General features: G+C 45.4%; 1 protein-coding gene across 1 annotated transcript in view; it reads left to right on the top strand.

The window, feature by feature from the left end:
• Window positions 1-778: 778 nt before the first annotated feature.
• Window positions 779-17,879, top strand: part of DCHS2 (dachsous cadherin-related 2) — a gene marked incomplete at both ends in the record, with an annotated part of 117,873 nt that continues 100,772 nt past the window's right edge. Inside the window, one exon of the mRNA XM_082315313.1 lies at window positions 779-2,587. Coding sequence (XP_082171439.1) covers window positions 779-2,587 — 1,809 coding nt within the window. The remainder of the gene's footprint in view (window positions 2,588-17,879) is intronic.

The raw sequence follows: 17,879 nt of genomic DNA, 5'->3' as shown, positions 1-17,879 counted from the left end.
ATGCTGTATATTCTCACTGCCACTGAAGAAACACTAATTCATCCATAGGCCATTCCCAGTTAGATACGGGAGTCAGGAATAGCGAAAAGGAAGGAAGGAAATCCTGGTCTCGCTGAAGCTGATGGAAGTTTCTACTTAAAGCTTATTTCTGGTAAATGCTTCCCTGCTGTGCTGAGCACCATTTACTGACCTAATGCTAGGATAACGAGCAAGCCTTCTCACGGAAAACGAGGACCAGAATATTAAGGCGAGAAAAATCCTTGCTGAATTGAGCAAACCCGTTTATCCTCGCAGGTTTCCGTCTCCTCCGCCATGAGGCATGCCCCTGCACCCAGAGGCAGCCCCTGCGCTAGTCACCGCTTTCCCCCCTCGGCAGCTCCGCCAGCTGATTCCCCGAGGAATCCATGTCGGCGAAGCCCTCTCCGACTTCAGGGCGGCCCTAGAGCAGCGCCGCGCCCATCCAAACCCTGCGCGACGTGTCCGGGCGTGGGGGGCGCCAGCCCCCGGGCCGGGGTGGGCGGGCGGCGGCCCGGCAGCGCTGCGGGGGGCGGCGGGGGGCGGCGGGGCGCGGCGGGGCGGGGGCTGCGCGGGGCGGCGGCGGCGGCGGGGGGGGAGCCGCCTTCCCCGCCCCCTCGCACAGCCTTGTCCTTCCCAGCACCGGCGGCGGCGTAGGGGATTTCCTCCCGCGGCGGCGGGGCGAAGCCACCTGCCCGGCGGCGGGGAGCGGCACGGTGCGATGCGGTGGAGGCTGCCCGCGATGCCGGCTTAGCGGCGGAGCATGGCGCGGCGGCGGCGGGGCGGCAGGTGGCGGGGCGGCGGTCCCCCGACGGGGCGGGCGCTGGGGCTGGCGCTGCTGGCGCCGCTGTGGCTGTGGGCGGCGGGCGGCGGCGCGGCGCCGGTGTACAACCTCAGCCTGGCGGTGGACGAGGGGCTGCCGGCCGAGACGCTGGTGGGGGACATCCGCGCGGGGCTGCCGGCGGGCGCCGGGCCGCCGGGGGGCTTCCTGCTGTCGGAGGGGAGCGGCGAGTCGGCGGTGCTGGCGGACTTCCACGTCCAGCCGGAGACGGGCATCATCCGCACGGCGCGGCGGCTGGACCGGGAGCGGCGGGCGCGCTACAGCTTCGCGGCGGCCACGCTGCGCGGCGAGGTGGTGCAGGTGGAGATCGCGGTCACCGACGTGAACGACCACCCGCCGCGCTTCCCGCGGGACTGCCTGCAGCTCAACGTCTCCGAGCTCAGCCCGCCCGGCACCGCCTTCCGCCTCCCCGCCGCCCGCGACCCCGACGCCGGCCGCTTCGGCACGCAAGGCTACGCGCTGCTGGAGGAGGGCGGCGCGGCGGGGGAGCCGCCGCTCTTCCAGCTGCGCTACGGGCGGCCGGAGCCGCTGGAGCTGGTGCTGCTGCGGCGGCTGGACCGCGAGCGGGCCGAGGCGCACCGGCTGCTGGTGGAGGCGTGGGACGGCGGCAGCCCGCGGCGCCGCGGCCGCCTGCGGGTGTCGGTGCGGGTGCTGGACGAGAACGACAACGCGCCCGCCTTCAGCCGCGGCGAGTACCGGGCGCGGCTGCGGGAGGACGCCCCGCCGGGCACCGCCGTCTGCCGCCTGCGGGCCACCGACCCCGACCTGGGCGCCAACGGCGAGGTGCGCTACGCCATCAACCGCCGGCAGAGCGACCCCGACGGCTACTTCGCGGTGGAGGAGCGCAGCGGCGTGCTGCGCCTCCGCCGCCCGCTGGACCGGGAGGCGCGGGCCCTGCACCGCCTGGTCGTGGAGGCGCGGGACGGCGGCGCCCAGCCCGAGGTCTCCAGCGCCCTCGTCTCCGTGGCCGTGCTGGACGTGAACGACAACCGCCCCGCCATTCGCCTGCTCTACCTCACCGAGAGCGGCGGCCCGCGGGTCTCCGAGGGGGCGCGGCCCGGCGACTACGTGGCCCGCGTCTCCGTCTCGGACGCCGACGAGGGCGACGGGGCGGAGGGCGGCGGCGGCATCGCCCTGGCCCTGCTGGGCGGCGACGGCGCCTTCGCGCTGCGGCCGGCCGGCGCCGGCATCTTCTTCCTCTGCGTGGCGGGGCCGCTGGACCGCGAGAGCCGCGACCTCTACGCGCTGCGGCTGGTGGCCACGGACGGCGGCTCGCCGCCGCTCTCCGCCGAGGAGCCGCTGCTCCTGCGCGTCGCCGACCTCAACGACGAGGCGCCCGCCTTCCCGCAGCCCCACTACCGCGCCGCCGTCTCCGAGGCCGCCGCCCCCGGCACCGCCGTGCTCCGCCTCACCGCCTCCGACGCCGACGAGCCGGGCTCGCCCAACGCCGAGGTGCGGTACGCGCTGGAGGGCGACGCGGCCGCCCTGGCCCTGCTGCGCATCGACCCCCGCAGCGGCGCCGTCAGCACGCGCGCCCGCCTGGACCGGGAGCGGCAGGCGGCGCTGGAGCTGCGCGTGGTGGCGCGGGACGGCGGGCGCCCGCCGCGCGCCGCCGCCTGCCGCCTCAGCGTCCGCGTGGAGGACGCCAACGACAACGAGCCCCGCTTCGAGCGGCCGGTCTACCGCGGCCGCCTGCCCGAGCACGCCGCCCCCGGCCGCTGCCTGCTGCAGGTGAGAGCCCGGGCCCCGCCCGCCGCTGCCCCGGGCGCCGTGCGCCGCGGGTTCGGCCGCCGGCGCTGGGGCTGAGCGCCGGGGGCATTGGTAGCACTGCGGTCTCCGCAAGTGCCCCTACCGGTACGGCCCTGCTCCCGTAAAACCGGCAGCGCGGCTACTGAGCACCGCGGCTCGCTCTCCGGAGAGAATCCAGCATCAGCCCTCGTTCAGTGCCGGAGGGCCAGCGGCCCCCGATACTTCTGAGGGCCCGGGCCGGCCCCCGGAGCGCGGCCGGGCAGAGCCGGCTCTGAGGGGGAGCGTGACCCGCAGGGGAGCAGGGAGAAGCCGGGCGATGTCACACGAAGGCACCTGAAATTAAAAAGCGCTTCTGGGGCTCTGTAATATTTCCAGAGCTCTCTGCTAATGAAGCGAGTGGGTTCACTCTGCCTTCACGGAACCTGATTGATGCCAATAGAAAGAATGTTCCACTTGTCCATCAAAAAACCCCTTTATTCTTTGCAAGTGCGGTTGAATGGAGGCCTTGCAGGGCCAGGAGTTGCCAGGTAGCCCTTTTGCTTTTAGCTTGGAAGGGCATTTCAGAATCTATACCTTTGAACTGAGCAAAGTCTTTTCCACCAGTAGAAAATTCCCGGCAGCTGATCCTAGGTGAAGGTGTCAGAGTTTGTGCAGAAACTTGCATGAATTTGGGGAAAACCCGTGCTTGAAGAGGAGACCTAGGGAGAGTTGCAAGGTGATTTCTCCATACTTTTGAAGAAGAATCATTCTGTCTTTATCTCCAGGTGGCCTGCTTAATTTTTTTTTTTCTTTTTTTTTTTTTAAATCGGGAGTCATTGATGATGTTTTGGGTCTAACAATCGTTTATTTCAACAAAAAGCCTTTTCTTCTCTCTCTCTTTTTTTAGTTGCACTCCGAGCTCAAAAAGTACACCGTTTGCACAGCCCTAACAAAAGTCAGCCTATAAAAAGTTTGGGAAGGTTGAGCTCATGGAGCGTTTTATTTCGTATCCCAAACTGAAAAGAAAATCCCGTCACTGCCCTTCCTTCCCCCCCACCCCCGCGGGGAAAAAAAAAGAGATCCTGCCTCGGTGGCCCCGGCAGAGCCCAGGAGGACGTTAATGACGTCACTTTGACAGCGCACCTGCTCGCGGGGCGGAGCGCGGCGCCTCACGGCAGCCCCGCCCCTGCGGGGGCGTGGCCTGGGCGTGGCCGGGGGGCGTGGCCGCGGCCGCCGGCGTCCGTGGTGCTGAACGGCGTCGGGCAGCGGCGGGCGGGGTGCGCCGCCGCCGCTGGGGAACGGCGGTGCTTTGCTTTTGACTTAACCAGATCGAGGCATCCCGAAGGGTTCCTGGAGCGTTTTACAGACAATAACCTGTGACTGTGGTTTTATTATTTTGTTCGTGTAGGTTTTGAGACACTAATAGTGCAGGTTTTTTAGCAGGTCAAAGGTGTCACGTACTGTGGATGTCAGCTGTGGTGTACTCAACTTTGAAAGCATCACCGTGCTGCCATAATCCTGTTCGGAGAGTAGAAAGAAATAGTTAGGTCCTGGTGGCTGAATGATCAAATCTGGGATGTTAAAGCCACAGGTGAATGAGAACGAGGCACGAGAGACGTGCGTAGGAGGAATAGCAGATGAGCATCCCATGGACTGCCAGGGAAGGAAGCTGGTGTTTCTACTTGCAGGTGAATCCTGGATCATCATTGTGATGTCCAGGTTCCATACTGCATTGTATAGTAGGCTTAAGCTTTAAGCATACCCCCCTTTTAAAATTGTCCTCATACCTTTTCCCCCATTTTCCTTCTACTCAACCATTGTGAGCAGGAAAAGTTATCATGAAGCAGGTGACTTCATTTATGTTGCTCCAGGAGTTGCAGCTAGAGCTAAGAATGAAGAAAATAGTTTCTGGTTTGGCCAAGCCATTTTTCAGGGTCTGTGGTATGAGTCCTGTCTCTAACTGGACTCTTGAACTTAGAAGCTAGCATGAAAAGGAGGTAACCCCGTGCTGTGTTATTGCTGCTCCTGGGGAACTGGAAACGAACCAAGACACCGAAGGAGGCTGCTCATGTCGCTTAGCTTCCTCTGCTCAACAGCCTGGGGGCCAGCAGAAGAGGATTACAGTTGTTTATCACACACCTGTGATAAATATTTGTGCTCTGTTTTACGTTCAGATCACAATCATAGTAGCTGGAAGTCTTCTAAACCTTCCAGTCTTTCCCCTCTGGAAGCAGAGGGGCTCTTGCAGTAGTGCGTCACTGAAGTCTTGTTCATTAGTAACCTTTGCTTGGGGACCAACGGGTGACGAACCCTCGCTTTATAGATCGTGTGTCTAGAGCTCTCTGCCCGAGTGGTTTGCTGTAGCTCTGCGCAGCCACTAAATACTGGGCAATTTATTCCCTTGTGTTCTTGACTGCATGTTGATAATAGGAGATTTCTTTCCTTCTGGTAAATCTTTTATTCCTGCTGTGATTATTATTTAGGTTATCTTCATTTCCCCACTACTCTCCACAAATCTAGCCCATAATGTGGGCTAGATTTATGAAGTGGATCAACTTGTATGTAAGTCTGGCTTTTACCCATTTCTCCTACTCTGTAGGAATTCACTGGTTAGAAGAATTAACTGTGCACTTAGAAGACATAGTTTTCAGCTACTTGTGGAAACACTGCTTTATTCCAGGCTTTTCTGTGTTGACAGAAGGCTCTCCCTTCCAGTGCGGATTGACCAGTAAGGGAGAATCTGCATCCTGAAAAATAAGTAGATTTTTTTTGCATCAGCTAATATAAGAAAGAAATGTGGCAATGTAATGATTGCATCAGTGGGGAAAATAACACAGCTGGAGATCAGAAATCTGAGCAGACAAATGGGAGAAAGTCTAAATGAAGAAAAGGGAAAATCAATGGGCAAGTAATGGGTTATCGGACATTAGAAAATAGAGCAAAGGTATTCAGTGAAACACCTAAGTAGATTTTTGAAGACGTTAACAGCCTTTATCACATTTTTGTCTTATTTCTGCACTCCTTGGGGTCAGCTTGGCAATTTTGGGTGGATTTTTTAATACATCTGATGATGTATAACACAGATAACTCTGTGATGATTGCACCTCTGTGGCCTAAGAGTGAGGAGTGTGACAAAATGTCTCTCTTCTGAGCCATTTTCTTAATCCTATGAATGAATTAAGGAATAAAGCTTTGCCATAGACCTGCCTTGCTAACATAGGTTTAATTCTAATTACAAATTTTATTTTCAAGCTTTTTTAGGTGATTGCAGTGCTTCTCAATGCTCATTGTTACGGTTCTCTTTAGTACAACATGTCTCCAAATTATAGTACTGAGTTGCCAAGTTTGTCAGGATTTTCAGTCTTCCAGCTGAAGTGGCAATATTTCTCTCTCTCTGTCTCATGGAGCAGGCTAAAACTTTATCTAAAGGGAAATAATTCAGCACATCAGGGAAAACACCAGTTTTCCTTCTGTTGTACCTTTTACCTTGGTGGGCTGGAAACACCCCGTTCTGTTTCGTATCCTCCAGGGACTCCTGCATAAAAGAGTATTTCTCCCTTATTGGGATGTGCAGAGCTTATAGTTAGAAAGGGATTTGGTGACCATGGCAGCTCTCCGCTGAACTCGTATTTTGAACTTAATGAAGATGTTTATTTTGTGTTATACATCATAGTACATTCTGTATATGTTTGGGGCTCATAGGTTAAACTTGCTTCCACTGCCGGGGTATGCTGTAGCTTGTAAGTTACCCTGTGGCATAAATGTCGTTCACTTTATACTGCATATGCATTCTTATGAAAAGTATAACGAGTTATGTACCTGTAATTGCATCTTGAAGAGAACATTAATTGTCATGAATTAGTGACAGTCATGTCAGTAGTTTTTTACTAAATTTATTTTCTTTTATGGTTTATTAGAAAATACATGTTTATTGGCTTTAGAGTAATCTCTGACAGAAGAGAAAAAACATATGTTATCTGTCAAATAATAAAGACCCGTATGCATTCCACTGTTATGACAACTTGCACTTTTCTGGTCCATTAAGAAGGCTGTTACAACTCACTGGTTAGAGCTTCTCAGTTCCTCTTACTTAAAAATAACAGGCTTTCTGATGCTGAGATTGTGGGGGCGTCGTAAATGCAATGACAGCAAAGAAAGATTTTTGTTTAAAGCTCTTAAAGCTAACCTAGGTATACCGGAAATTATGGAATAATAAACCTGTGTGTTTTTAGAAAATAATATTTAAAGGTGTGATGTATGTAAGAAGGGTGCATGGGTTTTGAGGATTTTTTTAAAGTGCTTAGTATATTTGAGAGAAGTTGTTCATTCTTACTTGAAATATGCATTTCCAAGAGGTACTTGCAGAATGAGAGAGTTCTAAAAAAGGCATTTTAACATGCATATTTTCCTAATTTTTCTCTGCCTTCTGTAAAAGAAAAAAGAAAACTAGGAGGACAAAAAGGGATGGAGGGTACATCCCTGCTATGAGGGATGGAGACTTAGAGACTGTAATCTGTCATTGAGCCACTAAGCAGGTAGCAGCATTGGCTGCAGACTGCATTTTTCTTCCTTTTCTTTCCCTGAATGTTGAAGCAAGGAGCTAAAAGGACAGTCCTTTCTCTGATGGTTTTGGTTCTGGATCATTTAGTCCACGCTGCAATTGCTGAAACCAGAAATGAAGCCAGCAAACTAGGTTCACATAAGTTATAAAGAGGTATAAAATCCAACTCATCCTAGTTAGAGGTAAGACAAAAAGGAGCTAGAAGAGATCAGGCCATGTATTCCTCTGTTGGCTTGTTGAGCTTTCCAGGTCTAATTTTCACTGCATCCGATTTAAAGAAGTCAGCTGCAGAAAAGACAGATTTTGTTTGTTGACTTAGAATGCTACTGTGTTTTAAAACTAATACAATTGACAACAGGAAGACCAAACCCCAGACTGAACTACGGTTACAGCAAAGAAATTTATCATCTAACCTATAACTATAATGCAAAACTATTTATTTGTTCATCCAATGCATCGTATTATTTTACTGGGTCTGAAAGCAGTTAACATGCCATCATTTATCTGTTTGTTAGGTATATGATTTTGTAGCAATTAGTTCTTTCTAAATTCACAACAAATATCCCTTTGCACTCCAGAAGCCATTCAGTAGATTCTCAGTAGATTATAATAGCTTTATGGTTATAAAATCACTTTTCGTGGCTATGCACTTTTTGTAATCTATTAATATGTAGCTTTAGAAGTACGGATGGTCTGGGCTCAGAGATTAATAAATGTCTCTTTGAATCTGTGCAGTAGTCTGCTGATTGCAGTGCTGAGCTGATTGCATGAAGGGAGAAAAATGAAAAAATCAGAAAACAAAATATATTATTTTAATCATTATTTTTAAGTAACTGTAAATGAATAGGATTTCTACATATTCTTTTGCTTAAGAATTCGAATTATGGTGCCCTTCTAGGGCAATAGGAAATCTGTTTTGACAACAGGACAACCATTCCATTTAATAATTGAAATGTCGGTAAGAATGAGAGTCTGTTCCTTGATGCAGTCCTTTCAGTGCCAGCATCCAGCACTGAATGGATACTTTGTAGATGTAAGAAGCTTTGAATCTGAAAATGCAAGGGTGTGAGAAATGGGAGGTGGAAGGCTCTGACTTTTGCTGCTCCTAGTTTATAGTTACTCTTAAATGTGGCAAGTGTTAAATTTTCAGTGTCCAACACCTGCAAAAAACAGATCTCCAGAGGTAAGTAATTCCCTCCCCCGCCCATGTACTGAGTCTACAGCTGTTTGCTAACTAAACCCACCACTCAGAGAACATATGAAACATTGAAACATCAAAAACATTGACATGGAAACATTTGGCTTTTATTTGAGAATTTAGAATTATGTGAAAATTTGAGAACAAAAATATTTTTAAAATTACTGCAGAAAATGACCTTTTTTCCCAGTTCTCAGGGAAGTCTTTTAATTGACATCAGCAAGCTGGGTCTGGGAAGAGGGAAAGTTTGAAGGCTGACATGTGGCTAAGTCTGAAATTGTCTGCACACTTCGGTCTATAGCCATGATGAGAAAAGAGACATGCATGGTAAAGGTATTGTTGTTAGAGAAATTAGATGTATCCCTAACTTCGGGCTAGCAGAAGAGAAATAATGATATTAAATAGTCTTAATCCTGTGCTTTATATTGCAGAGATCTCTGTACTAAAATATTAGCTAAAAGGCTACTCAGAGCACCAGTGGCAAACATAGAGTCCTTGAATACCTTTGGCTGCTAAGTTTGTAGAGTTTTATGCAGCATAATGAATAAACATTCAGCTAAGTGTCCAGCAAGCGTTCATTCATAGCCACTGACCTTCTGGAGTAATGATTGTGAACTACTTTTTCAGATAGAAGGCATTCCAGTTCAGAAATGTAGTGGGTTTGCTGGTGTTCACCTTTATACAAAGAGCTGACTTCAGCAGTTGTCTTATAATACACTTGAGCAAATTATTAATAAGCTGTAAATGGCTGGGTATGGCCTGTCTGTTCATTTGTCAAATATTAACATCAGTTTATCATCCGTATAGATTTTCATAAATTGCTAGGTCAGCAGAAGGCTTAGTCTTTCCTGGAAGGTTTTCAAGCATGGGGATATAGATGAGTTAGGAATCTCTTAAGTTCCAGCTTACTATGCAAACAGATTGACACGCTGCAGAATGAGCCTTTTTATTTTACTTTGCTGCTCAATTCATTCTTGAAAACAAACTTCTAATTGCATGCTGAAAAAACATCAATGATTTACAGAGTCTGCATTTCTCTTTTAAAATGCATGAGTTTGATTTAGAACCTAGTCAGAAGCTTTATGGGCTTCAGTGTGCATGTCGATAGCTTGGAGAAACGTGTTCTGCAGTGCATTAATGATAGAGTTTGTCTGAGCGATCCCTACTCCACATTCAGTGTAAAACGGTAAGTAATAGGAACACTGCTGTTGTGAGGAGTGGGGCTCTGTCCAAATCCTGCTGCAGGTGTCAAGAGTACAGAGGCACAGATATCAGCTAACAAAACACTGGGGGGAAAATGTCAGGCGGCTCCCTTGGCACAGGCGTTACATGTAAGAGCCTGTGTATGTATTGTGTTGGACCAATATCCCTTCTAGCCCCGTATCCTTTTTCTCATAGACACTAACAGCATACGCCCTGGACGAGTGTAAGAACAGGGCAAACATATGTGAATCTTTCCCTCATGGATTCTCAGTGTTCAACCATTTTCAGCTCAAGGGCATCCCAAGCAAGATAGCATTTCTATGTATTTGTAACCCTGAATGGATTTTTTTTCTGTGAAACTTACCTAGCCCTCAGCTTTTCCCAAGCATCATCAGCCACAGCATACTGTGGCAAGGGGTGCGCTGATCAGCTACCTGCTCCATGAGAAATTGCCCCTTTGCTTTGAACCTGGAGACAGAGAGAATGATCGGTCCCAACTACTCATGATTTCACACATCCGTTGTATCACCTCTCCATCTCATTTCCAGTACTCATTCTTGGTAGCTGAAAAAAAAATTAACATTTGGGCAGCAGCTATTCTTGAACGCCGAATGCTAAAATGTGCCACTCATGAAAATATAAAATTAAGCCTTGTTTACAAAGGTGATATAGTAGAAGAAAGTTCGCGTTTTATAGAATTTGATAGAAAATAATATCCTTGCTCTCAGTCTATGAAGAAAGTTTACTAATCTGTGTAAAAAGGCATTTCTTTTAGGAGGAGTAATAGATTTGTAAAATGCTACTAATAAATCACAGTTCATTCAATCAGTTCTAAGCCCTTTGAGACTCCTCTATAAGAAGCTGTACAAAATCAGGAGCTTTTTAATTTCATTGACGCTTAGGTGAAATCATTCTTCTCTGGTGAATGTTGAATTGCCAGGGATTTACCTCCATCACGCATGGTGAACATGTCCAGCAGTGGTGTATTTAGCATTGCAGCTGAAGATGTGCAGATACTTCTCACTTTTTGTACTGAACTGCTCTTCTATATAAATTTGTGTATATAATTATATATACATATAAATGTGTGGCAGATTAAACAGTTGTATCCTAGCTAACACATGCATGACCAAATGTAGTAACTGTCAGCATTTACAGTAACTGCTAATGCACTCTAATGCAGAAGGGATGTTTGTGCTGGCTGGCTGTGCTTGGATGTAAAATCTCTGCCGATTCCTCATGATAATTACTTGGTTATGGTTTTCAAGGTAGATGCAGGAACAATGTACCAAAGTAGATGGATTACTGATGAAATTGTGCTGTGTACAAAGTCAATTCCTATTTCTCACTCAGTCCCATTCAATTCAAGTAGTGTAAAGAAAGTTTTAACTAGGCTTTCTTTACATGGGTAAACTTGACAGTACAACCCAAAGCCTCGCTCTTCATGGTAGCATCTGACAGTGAGAGTTGGCAGAACATGTTTTAAGGGACAATGCTTATATTGCAACCCTTTTTTGTGCTTATTCCCTCACTTCCACAAGCTTCCCATTGACATGTGAGTTACTCTAGATGGATCAAATCTATGGACTTTGAAATAGTGCTTTGTTTAGAAGTGGGTTTTCATTCTGTAACTGAAGGTACGGCATTAGAGACACAGCTCTAGGTTCTGTATCTTCCTCTCCTTTGCACTAAATGATAACAAGCATTATATTTATGCCGGACTTTACTAGCTCTGTTTCCTGCTGGATATGACTTAAAATAAAAATCAGGATACTGTCACGCCTGTTTTCTTGTGCTCACAGGCTGTACTGCTTTAAGCATAAAACTGTTGCAGTACCAACAATATTTGCTGTAATAAAAGCAAATGTACTAGCTTGCAGCCTTGACAGATGTCTCAATCTCCTGCACTGACCTTGTGTAAAGTGTTTTTGTCTCCCCTTCCCCCTCTCGGTCCCTAGCTACTTCCCTCATGCAGAGAATTAGGTTGTCATGCTTATGTCTGCTCCACTTCCACTGGCTTGTGCCTACATCTGGTACTGGGAAAGAGGTAACAGGAAGGGCAGTTTTTTTAACTAATGTCTGACTAAACATATGCGAGACAAACAACTTGTGTATGCCCTGTTTTTTTTAACAGTTATAAACAAACACATATGGTTTAATGCAGTGTCCAAGTAACTGGGTGTATTTTACCAGTCAGAGAAACTGCTGGAGACGACTGCACTCAGCCTCTGGTACATTACCTTCTACACAACATTTTGCTTTCAAATATGTAAAACCCTAATAAATACAATTTTATACTACACATTCAGTTTTTCCTGCTATGTTTTGTAGTTGCTTTGAATTCTGAACTCATGTCCAGACATCCCAGAGTAATGATTTACCAAAGCCTTTTCTCCCAAGTGTCCTTCTGCAGCGTGGCTGCATTGATAGTAGACCTATCATTTGTAGGAAGTGACGTTTTCTAGTAGACTGTTATCAGGCACAGGTACATTGATATCTTTATCTCTGCTTCCGTACACAAATGGGGCTACGTATTAAATATTCTCCATAGATATATAGGCACCTAATTATTTTTACTTAGGGATCCATCATTAATCTTTTGATAGGCTATTGCCTTGGACTGTTATCCAAGTTTCATGAAAAATTCCCAACATTTTTGATAATTGGCTAATTTTATGGGTACATTTCAGTTTGGTACTTTTATCACTATGATGCTTAACATTTCTGTAGGATCGATGCGCACTTACATGGGCATGGACTCAATAAAGCATGTCCGTTGTTCTCTTCTGAGAAGATTTTCAGTTGTCTTAAGATGCTTCCAAATGGAGGAGAATAAGCTCTTTGAGACAAGGATTATCCCTTTGCTCATGTTTACGCTGTACATTGTACCATAAGTGCATGCTGTATAGATAGGTTTTTTGGTGCACTATTAGAAAATACGTTAATCTCAAGAATGTATCAACACAGAATTTAAACCTTAAAATTTGCAGTTACGTTTCATGGAAGGGGAGCAGTGACCTGAAGGTACCAACTCAGCACTTGCTCAGTTTTCAACAGGTTGGTTCCTGTTTTGAGTGTTTTATGTGCTGTACTGTTACTCTTGCTCAGAAAGACATCGAATAGAATTTGATTTTACAGTGTTTGAGAAATGAAATCACTGAAAGCACTTCAGATTTCTTGGGGCACCCTGTGCTTACACTTGTAGTTACTCTCGTATGCCTTGGGGTAGCTTTTTAGCACCATTAGTACCAAGGGTCCGTCGGTGTTTGGAGCCCCATCAGGATCTAGTCTCCAGCTCATGGTGCAAAAATAGGATGGGGCAAAAATTGCTCAAATTGAAGACTGGCTGTTTAACTTGGAGCGCAAGATTCAGTAATGCTGGCTTTTAAAAATGACCGAACCTGGTAATTCCTGCCTGCCTTCTGCTTTGTGTAGATCTATAAGCCTGTGCAAAGTAAGTGTAAAATGCTACCATATGGTAATACTATACAACATCACGCCAATTGATGGCTGCACAAGTTGTGAGGCAGTGGGGAGCTGGGAGGCTCTTTTCAAAAAAGCTTTTGTTGCACAAGCGTACAGGGAGCTTAGGAACATAAGCCACAATGAAATCAGCCACGACTTGTTCTTTGGGAGCTTTTCAGGTTCTCTGGATTTGGAAAATCCCAACTAATTTAATGCGTGTCTGTGGCTTTGTGAGAGGGAGAGAGAGCACTGTATGCATGATGCTGTAGGAGCAAGGGGATGAAATAAACTGCAATACAAATGTGACCTGCTTTCCCAGAGCACAGAACTTCTTCTTAATGTAACATATTTTAAAACAGTATGTGCTGCCATCACTAGTAATAGGAGAATAATTATTTTCCCCAAAAGTTTAATTTGAAAACAAAGTCACAACTTAGAAAATTCTTTTTCCTTTAGATCTACGTTTGTATAATTTTTAAAGGATCTAAGAGAGAACGTTTCATTCTGGTTTTAAAAAGCAAGAAGGGCAAACCTCCATATATTTGGCCTCTCTTGTTTGTTTGTTTGTTTGCTCCCTTTTGTTACTATTAAAGTAAAACTCCGTATCCTGGAATTTGTTTCTTCTTTGCTTTTTTAAGCTGTCTTTGAAGTTGATGTCTTTAGCAATAATTTTGGCAGTGCTGCAGTCTTATAATGATTTTGCTCTGATACCAGGCTGCTTTTGTGCTCTCTTTCCATTGAAAAAGCCAAAGTCCAAATCTCTTAGGTTTGTAATTTGCAATTAAAGAAGTAAGGTTTAAATTTTCATGGAACTAATCAATAATTTCTTCTTTTTTTTTTTTTTTTTTTTTAATTTTAATCTCTATTGTGCCTGTATCTGAGTAGAGGGAAAAGACCTGACAGTTGAAACACACTTTTTGAAAGGCTGACTGCTTTTAGTTTTCAGAAATGTTTGTCTGAAGGGAGGACACAAGCCAATATTTGGGAGTTAGACCAGAACATGTGTTACATTTCCAGAACCCTGCGGTTATGGGACACAAGTTATTCTGCAGTTTCTAAAACTCTGTTGTTGAAACGCTATGTTGAAAAACATTTATGTTTCCTGGGAGGTTTTTGATGTCTATTGTTATCTTATTGGAGGCTTACTTAAAGCATACTTTTTGAGACTTTGATTTTATGCTATGGCATTATTCTTACTAATTGCTCATAATGGAAACCATGTTTTAGGCTTATGAGCATGCACTAAATCGTGGTTATTTTTCCTAGAATGTGTGGATGAAAGTTAGAAACATTGTCGGGGATTATCAGGTGCAAATCTCAGTAGCCACCACACCCAAGGGCTCCCAGAGACTACACCTCCCCTCGCCCACCCCACATTTCTGGGAAGCAGAGCAGAACTGCTGCACCTTCTGAAATGCATGGGCAGGCAGAAGTTTTCATCAAGTCTCTGGCTCTAGCTGGACCACTGGACCTCTCTGCCCCATCATCTGTACTCAGTATTTTCCAAATGGGAACTGACAAGTTATTTGCACAGGAATGTTGATACTTAATTGGTAATATCTCACCTGAATCAGTTTGCATTTGTCTGTTCTTAGGCTGGATCACTTTAACTTATAGTTGTCCATGTATTTTTTTTTCTCCTCTTCAGTTTCCAATGAATAAATACCCAGCTTATGGCAAAAAAATATTAGTTTTTTGGTATGTAATGTCATATTTTTTCGTTCTATTTTTATTCATTCTACATCGTTCTATTCTATTATACTTCAGTCTTCTAGTTCTTCTGTATAAAGATACTCTTGATCTTCTACATTGACAGCACTTTCTAGTTTCAAGGACTGGTCAATATGACTGAAGTGCTTATGTTCTGGTTTTTTTCTGCTTAATGAATAGATTTAACAAGCTGGTTATCAACCAACCCATTTGTTACTTCCCTTTTTCAAGACATCTTGTTTTCATTTCTTTACCTAGTTTCTTGCCATATTATTGTTTGACTAATAGCTGTGTTGTCTGTACTAAATAAAATGTAAAGAAATGTGATTTCCATTGGTTGCTGTACTAAATCCAGATCAACTTACTTGTGTGTCTAGAATCGAAAGGATACTGAGGTACTTGGCAAAATGTTTTATTTTATCTTCTTTTCTATCTTCTCTTTATTCTTTGAAACTTGTTCTAAAATGTGTATCTCTCTAGATCAGGCTGATAGGATTGTAGTGCCCACATTCATTTCTCCTTTTCTAAATGTAGTCCCTCCATTTGATATTTTCAAGAGAGATGGTTTCGTTAAGATCTAGAATGGTTATGTCTGCAAGCTTGTAGTTCTATTTGTCCGTTCTTTAATATTTCTAGGTTGGGTCCTCCAACTTTGAATGCTGTTTGAATTTTAACTTTAAGATGCATAACTTCCATTCCTGTATTCTCACTCTAGCTATGATGGCCACGATCATTGCTGATGGCAGAAGTGCGGAAGGTACTCCTCCAGCTCTAGCACAATGGCCAATTTTAACAGCGTGCTATCTTCTCATCTTAGCACGCCCATTTCTGCTTATTCTCCTCTGTTCATGAATACCTATATATTTTTACCATGATTGACTGAAGTCCCAGACTTCTCTCATATCCAACCCCCTTTTTTTGACTTGTCTTTGTTAACTGTTCATTTTTAACATTATGTATTTATCCCTTAAAAACTCTGAGATACAGACTAACTGTTGTTTATTCCTCTGTTTAATTTCAACTTAAGTTATAATTACATGGTCTGAAGTATTCATGTCCAATGGCTTTATTATTTTCATTGATTTGTGAGCCTCTGAGAAGTTAAAGCTCCTCGTAAAGAAATGACGCCTGGTGATATTTTTTCTCCAAGAGCATTATAATTCTCTCTGTATATCTTCAAATCTAACCCCGGGGCTGAGGAGGCCTATAGCAGATACTCAGCTTTATTCCATGGGATGCTGGGGAAAAATCCACCGAACAGCAGATCCTCTGAGCGTTAGCTCAACACTTTACAGCTGTTAAAATCTCATCTTCTTGCTCTGAGGACTAACCATCTATGTTTCTCTTGGCTCATAAGCTTGCACGTGAATCCATTCTGTTGTTTTTTTTTTTTAATAACATGCAGGTTAACTGGGGTTGCTAGTAGAGTTCCTCCTCTGGTGGGACATTTCACTGGCTGATGTTAGGGATTTATTTCGTTAGGCCATTCATTCTTTAAGCCCCTGGAATCTGAACCTCTGTGGGGTCTCTAAGCACCTTCTGGAGATACCATAAATCTTTCAAGCGACTGTTGGGATTCAGCCCAGCTCCTCTTGGCTTCTGCACCTTCTGGCTTTTCTTCATAACAAAGCTTTTCTCACATTTTGTTCTCACGTGAATCTTATGTGAGAACGATTAAATAAGACCACATCTTCTTTCTCCTCTCTGAATATTACTGAGATTGCCCCCTGTGTAGGCTCTTCTTTCAAGTCTTTTTAAGCTTGTGTTTTACCTGCTCTTAGGGAATTTTTCTTGCTTGGGTATTCTCCGCTCTCTCCACTTCCGCCTTGTGGACAAGCAGGAGAAAACTCATTCCTGACTTTAATCGTCCTCACCCAATGAAGCAACTGTTATTCTTAATGGCCAGTCATTCTGTCTGGTTGGGGTGGTATGCTTGGAAATGGTGTGTATGAGAGTTACTTGATGAAAAAACAATATTTATAAAACAATTTCCAAATGTTAGACAAAGTTCATGAGTTGTTTACAGAGAAGATTCCTGGACTGTCAGAGTGAGTGTGGATATTCTCACTGTGCAGTACTAAAACTGCTTTTCTTGGGTGGAATTGTTAATGAAGCCTTCAGAGAGCCTCAAGAGGCAGACAGTCATCTGTCATATTCCTCATCCTACCTTTAAAAATGCTCTAGAAAATCCAGGACTTCTGAATATTTAGAATATCTGTAATCCCTTTTAGAATTAATATTTATTGAATTAAATAAGATGCATCCCTAAAAAGCGAGAAATACGAACTCTGACTCGGGACAATAGACATCAGTCCTATTCCTCTTGCATCTGTGAAGTTCTTAAGTATGAGTATGAGATCTTTGGTGGCTATAATTCAGCCTACTTTTGTTTATGACCTTGCTGTTGCATGTAGCAAATGGGAGAAAAGAAGAAGACCCAAGTAATTAAAGTACTGATGGAAGATAAAAACAGTCATAAGGTATAAGAAGGAGGCAGACTAACAGAGACAGAGATGAGACTGGAATATTAAGCTGCCATCAGCAGCAGCCAGGACAAAAAGGCATTTTGTCAATTTCATGACTTGGTAGTCAGAAGAGAAAGATGACCAGAGCCAAGGGGGACGTGATGAATTGTCTCTGAAGAGTGTTTAGGTTTGTGTCAGTTGTGTTGCAAATATTTGCGATTACTGTGCTTAAAATACTTGAAAGGAAAAAAGAAAGAATTTTAGTTTGGGGATGAATGCTGTTGGGAAAGTTTCACATGGTCGGTAGGATTGAAGTAGAGTTCTACAAACTGCCAGAAATTCAGTTAAGCTTTCAGAGCAAAAGGATGTATCAGTTTTCCTTTTGTATGTAAATGAACACTGTCAAAGTGAAGGACACTCACCCAGAATGGTTGTGTTACGAAGTTTAGGATTTGTGCAATTGGTTTCGTAATGACGTGAAGCTACATATGATTAGCATTAAATATACTGGTCTCCAGACTGATGTACAGGAACACTCTTCTAGCTGTGAGACAGGAACTGACGATCAGTTGCAGCAGCATCTTTTGGAGAGAGTCACACTTACAGGCACTTTGTGTGCTCAATATGTTCTGGTCATTTAAAACACAATAATGTAAGAGTGTAGGTATATGAGGCTTCTGTTTGATCCAAATT

Source organism: Platalea leucorodia (assembly GCF_965183815.1).
Source record: "Platalea leucorodia genome assembly, chromosome: 6".
In the NCBI taxonomy this organism is placed as follows: Eukaryota; Metazoa; Chordata; class Aves; order Pelecaniformes; family Threskiornithidae; genus Platalea; species Platalea leucorodia.
Note: the sequence above shows the minus strand (reverse complement) of the source record. Positions and strands in the feature narration are given on the sequence as shown.